The sequence below is a fragment of the Gopherus evgoodei genome, chromosome 4 (genome assembly GCF_007399415.2).
Source record: "Gopherus evgoodei ecotype Sinaloan lineage chromosome 4, rGopEvg1_v1.p, whole genome shotgun sequence".
Lineage (NCBI taxonomy): Eukaryota > Metazoa > Chordata > Testudines > Testudinidae > Gopherus > Gopherus evgoodei.
Window position 1 is genome coordinate 49,180,722 of NC_044325.1, and position 5,491 is coordinate 49,186,212.

General features: G+C 51.6%; 1 protein-coding gene across 1 annotated transcript; it reads right to left on the reverse strand.

Moving 5' to 3' along the window:
• Positions 1 to 1,896: 1,896 nt before the first annotated feature.
• INSM2 (INSM transcriptional repressor 2) lies at positions 1,897 to 4,303 on the reverse strand. Its single transcript, XM_030562293.1, has one exon. The coding sequence runs from the start codon at positions 4,235 to 4,237 to the stop codon at positions 2,807 to 2,809; it is 1,431 nt and encodes a 476-aa protein (XP_030418153.1). The 5' UTR covers positions 4,238 to 4,303; the 3' UTR covers positions 1,897 to 2,806.
• Between the last annotated feature and the right edge of the window lie 1,188 nt (positions 4,304 to 5,491).

A 5,491-nucleotide genomic window follows, 5' to 3' on the forward strand; every position in this document is an offset into this window, starting at 1 on the left:
TTCATTCTGCTGCAGAGATTGGACTCTGGTTATTCAAATCAATGAGAGTGGCTTAGTCTGTTATCAGATAAATTAGAGGGTTTGGGAAGGGTTGGTGTGATGTGTGATTTTTGTTTTCATCCTTACTAAATTTGGTGTAAATTCTTAGATCTCTAGCCTTAGCCCCTTGTAGTGCTTCCAACACAGATCCTCTGAAAACTCTTCCCCAGAGCCACTAGACTAATATGCAGTACTTAAAGCAGGTCAAATAATACAAAGCACCTATGAGAACATCTTTCTGTGTGAGCTGTGTGCTCTTAGCTAGTTTCAGGAACAGCATTTGGTGGTCATTATATGGTTTTAGTCTGTTCTTAGTTCATTATATTTGATTGTAGGAGCAAAGATTAAGGCTGGTGGTGCAGTAGCCTCATTTATTAAGTGAGTTTCTCCAAGGGAGAATTTACTTTAAGGAAATTAATTAGATTTGTTTAAAAAAACCCTTTAGACTTTTTTGATACTTTTTAAAAGCCTTTCTGGAATCCCAAATTACCAAAGCCCCTTTTGTTTCTCAACAGATCACTGCAAAGATGCACTTATGAAATAATAGCACCGTTCAGATAAGTTCTGACAAAAAGTGTTGTTGAGCTGGAAGTTTTGCTTCAGCAGTTTTGTGTGACAGTTTCCCCGTTTATAGATTGACTCTTCTGAGTTCTTGGGCCAAACAAGAGAAACACCCCTCTCGTGCATATTTGTACTCAGGAAACTAGCATTGTATCTTTAATCTTTTGTTATACAAGTCTCACTACTCCATGTCTTCATACTTTATATTTGTTTATAAAGAGATACTAAACTGTGAAGAAATAATTGCTGTAGAGGAAGCCAATCCAGCTATTTTAAATTGATTCTTCTGCTCATTTGAGAGGGTACAGGAGCTGATTATTTTAATCCATTAGTCTATACAAAATCACCTGCTAACCCATTCCCCAGCTAGCTTCAGGAAAAGGATTAGTTTTGTTTTAAATACTTTATTCAAATATCACTTTTGCCTAAGTTACAAATACTTATTTCAAAATAGGATGGTATGCACAGCTTCAAGAGGAAATATCACTATCTTTGCACTCTGAACGTGATGTTCTATAACATTCAGACGCCTACAACGTGAGGAAATATATTGTCAATGCACTTATTAATATAGAGAGAGACAAGGTGGGGTGAGAGAATCTTATTTTTCAACAGGCCACTTCATCTTGAATGTCCATTAGAATGTGTGTTAACTACTTATGCTAAACAATCCCTTTCAACTTATATTTAACTGTGACATAGAGTACCTTTCCCAGACCTGAAGAAAAGCTCTTTGGGGCTCAAAAGCTTGTCTCTCACTAACAGAAGCGGGTCTAATAGAAGATGCATCTTCCACCTTGTCTCTCTAATATCCTGGGACCCAGATGGCTATAATAGTGCAAACTTAATATTGTGTGTCAATATAGGAGGGGTGCTTATCTGCTCTTTAGCAACATCGGAGAAGGACTGTATCGACTTTTAAGCTGGCTAATGTTCACAACAGCAGTAGAGGGGCTGGAGTTTGATTTAATTGAGAGAGAGGGGATTCAGGATCATAGCCGCTTGGAATCCTGGGCGCTGAAATGGATCGCTTACAGGCATCCTGTGTGGTGATTTTGTACTGGTGCTCTTTGCCCTGGATAAAACACAATGCAGGGAATGTACCCATTTCTGTGTAGTGACATGGCCAAGCTAGCAACCCACTAAAATAGCAAAAGTTTTCCAACCTCCAGTTATTAGAGAGGAGCGTTTCATCTACACTAAATTTTCTAGAGTGTACAACATACAGTGATCAGAAAATGCGCAAATAGCTACCAAACGGTTAACAATTCATATTTTAATAACCAACAGCAGACAGTACAGTTAATTCTTCATAAGTATTGCTAGTTATATAGGACTTGACACTGACTTAATATGAACACTTAACTTTATGTACTTTAATACAGGATACAGTGAAGAAAACATAATAAATTATTAAAGTTGTGGAGCTGGGGCTTTTATTAAAACAGTTTAACTAAGCCAGTCTCCTTTTTCATGAAAAATAATACTCTTCTTTTTAAATAGGATATGTGGCTGTACTTCTATCCTAGGAGAGACACTGCAGAAGATTATTGACTTTCAGTTTGGCAGTAGCGCTTCCCCAGCACTCCCCAAAGCCCACAGCCAGCCCGAGGTTTTTATGTTTGGATCATTTTCGTCTTTTCAAGCATTATATAAGAGCTCTTCAAAATACTGTTACTAACTTTCAGTGGTAAGGGGGCCACGCCTAGATCCAACTTCCCACTTTACTGAAAATATGACGCTTGTCACTAGTTCTCTCTCACTTCTTGGATTCACAGAATATACATTGCAGTCTAAGTCCATTAAGGCAGCAAGAATAATTCGTATCAACTTGTGGTTGACTTCTTAAACTTTTGGCATGATGGCAACGGGACTTTTCGTTCGCTGCCACTTAGCAGCCTCTCCCCTGCCCCTTCCTGATTTTTCCTTTGTAGACATGTATGCACACACTGCGACTTTCCATAGGAATTACAGCTTGGATAGGATTCGTTTAGCTCACCGGTGGTTTTGAAGAATCCTATCAAATCAACTATTTAAACTATAGGAGAGTCATTAATACTGCAGACTACAACCAAATACACCCCTCCCCCCGGGAGCACTAGACATTTCAAACACCACTTTAGAGGGACTCGGGGAGGTGCCAGTTCAGTCCCTATGAACGAGATTCCCCTGCCAGCGCCCGTGCCTTCCCATGCCCTCTTACTCATTAGCAGCCTGGTCTGACCGCCATCTGCAGCAGAAGGACCTGCCTGCTCTCCGTGGGGTGGCACTTGTTGATGTGCCTGGTGAGCCCCGGCGAGCTGAAGAAGGTAGCAGGGCAGTGCTTGCAGGAGAAGATCTGCTGCTCCCCTTCGGCGGCACTGCTCTCGGGCTGCACCATGGGCAGCAGCAGCTCCTCCCGCACGGCGTGCCACAGCCGGTGCTTGTCCCTGATGTCCGCCGAGGGGAAGTGAGCCCCGCACAGGTGGCAGGGGAAGGTGATCTGGCCCCGCTCCAGGGGGCTGTAGGCGGCCGGCCGGGGCGCCTCGTGGGTGCTGAGGTGCTTGCGCAGGTAAGCCTGGCGGCGGAACTCCTTGTGGCAGTAGGGGCAGACGAAGACCTCGTTGACGCCGGGGATCGGGCCCGGAGGGGCCGCCTCCTTCAGCCCCTCGCCGCCCGCCCCGCACAGGGCGCTCTGGCCGGCGGGCTTCAGGTCCCGGCAGCAGGAGCTGTCCGCGGCGCTGTGGTGCTGATCCTGCTCCGGCGGCGGCGGCGGCGGAAGGCGCGGCCCCTCGGGGGCTGCGGGGCGCGGCTCGCTGCTGTTCTCCTTCCCCTCAGAGGGGCACGGGGCGCCCGAGGGCTTCTTGGCGCCCGGGCCGGCGGCGCCGGCGGCGGGGCGGGGCTTGTGCCAGCGGCGGTGCGAGGCCAGGTTGGCCGGGCAGCTGAAGATCTTGTGGCACTCGGGGCAGCGGTACTCGACGCGCACGATGCGCGAGCAGCGGTGCTGGGCCAGCGCCAGCGGGTCCGCGTACTGCTCCTTGCACAGCTGGCAGATGAACTCGCCCAGCGGCGTGCGCCCGCCCGCGGGGGGGCCGGCCCTGCCCTCCGGCCCTTCCGCCTTGATCCGCAGCCCCAGCACTGGCGACGTGGTCACCTCGTCCGCGAAGCTGAGCTTCCGCAGGGCCTTGGGCTTCTTGGCCGGCGCCTTGGCCCGGGGCGGCCGCTTCAGCACCGGGCAGAGCGGCTCCTGGGCCAGCCGGCCGCCCGGCGCGGGGAGGGGCGTGCGGGGCGGCAGTAGGAGCCTCTCGGCGGGCGGGAAGGACTCGGCGGAGGCGGGCGAGCTGAGGCAGCGCTCGAAGAAAGCCTTCCTCAGCCCCGCCGCGCTGCAGGAGCCCCCCGCAGCCCAGGCGGCCGGTCCCTCGGGCGGAGTTGGCCGGCAAGTGACTATCCCAGGAGCTGGCTCTGGGCTCGGCGGCGGGGCGACCGGCTCCCCCTCCTCCGGGGCGGCTTTGGGGAGCGGGGACACGGGTGGGCCGGCCAGCAGGGGCTCCTGGGCGGGGAGCACCTGCAGAGGCTGCTGGAGGTCCCTCTCGTGGCGGCGCACCCTGTAGGAGCCGCCCGCCCTCCTGCTCCGCTTCACTAGAAACCCCCGGGGCATCTTCCCGCGTGCGGGGCGCTGGCGAGGGCCAGGGCACCGGGCTGAGCCTGCAGCCCCCCAGGAGCGCTGAGCATCGCGGCGCCGCCTGCCCGAGGTGCATTTATACCTAAAGGCGCCTATTGTTTGCCAGGCGTCATCCTCCCTTTAGCAAAGGGCGGCCAATGAGGAGTTGGAGCCGCCGCTGGATGAGGGAGGGGGGGAGGATGGGCTGGGAAGGGAAGGAGCCTCAAGTGTGTGGGCGGGGGGGGGCCTCTAAGTCCTGGCTAGAGGGCCCCTCCGAACACCCTCCCCGCTAGGGACAGAGGGTCTGAGCTGGCACAAGGCGTCCAACGCAGGCCAGAGCCCAGGCAGGCTCTGCCCTTGGATCTTCGTGGTCCCTGCCTGGGGTTTGGAATGACACCAACCAATTCACCCATCCAACGGGAGAGACCCCCCTTCTGACCGCTCTATAGCTAGACCAGTTTAGCTCCCCCCAGCCCAGCGCTGGGTGTGGGGTGCCACAGGAGCCCCAGGGCTCTGGTCTGACAGCTACCAAACGTTATCTTGACTAGAGCCCCTGGGAGTTCCAGGCAGGCTCTGGCGGCTTACCCTACAGTTCCCAAGACCTGGGAGTCACCTTACCGGAGCTTCTCTTGGAAAGACCGTTCTTTAAAGCTGGGGGGTTGGTTAAGTGAAAGAAGCAATTTCTATTCCCTCTAAAATCCTGGAGATTGATCGAAATGAGTGAATTCCACGTGTTTATGTCCTGACTGTAGCTGGTTCTTCAGTGTATCTGTCTAGCTATTGCCTCCTTCCCCGGACCCCCACTATCACTTACTCCCTCTTCTGCAAGGCGTTTGCCTGGTGGACTCAGACATTTTAGATCTTCTTATAACAATGGATCAAATTCATATCCCCCGTCATCAAGTGCATCTTATGAGGTGAATTTAGTCCATCTCACATCAAGAAAAAGGATACATTTAACAGGAAGTCCTCCGCTCCCAGCCTTGTAAGATGTCCTCCTCCTGAGAAGGTAGGTGAAATATATCAATATGGGGGTCGGTTTCTCTTTAATTACCAGGTTACCCCCATCTAATTGACATGTCTGTAGTCTAGATCTAGTTTGCTAAGTTAGGTTTTTATTCCTACCCAAAAAAGGCAACAGGAAGCACATCCACTTACAGCCTCTCCCCATTCCAGGGCTCCTTGGGAAAAGAAGCACCAGGACTTTGTAAAGGAGAAGGATTGGCTTCTATGCTATACTTGACTTGTTCA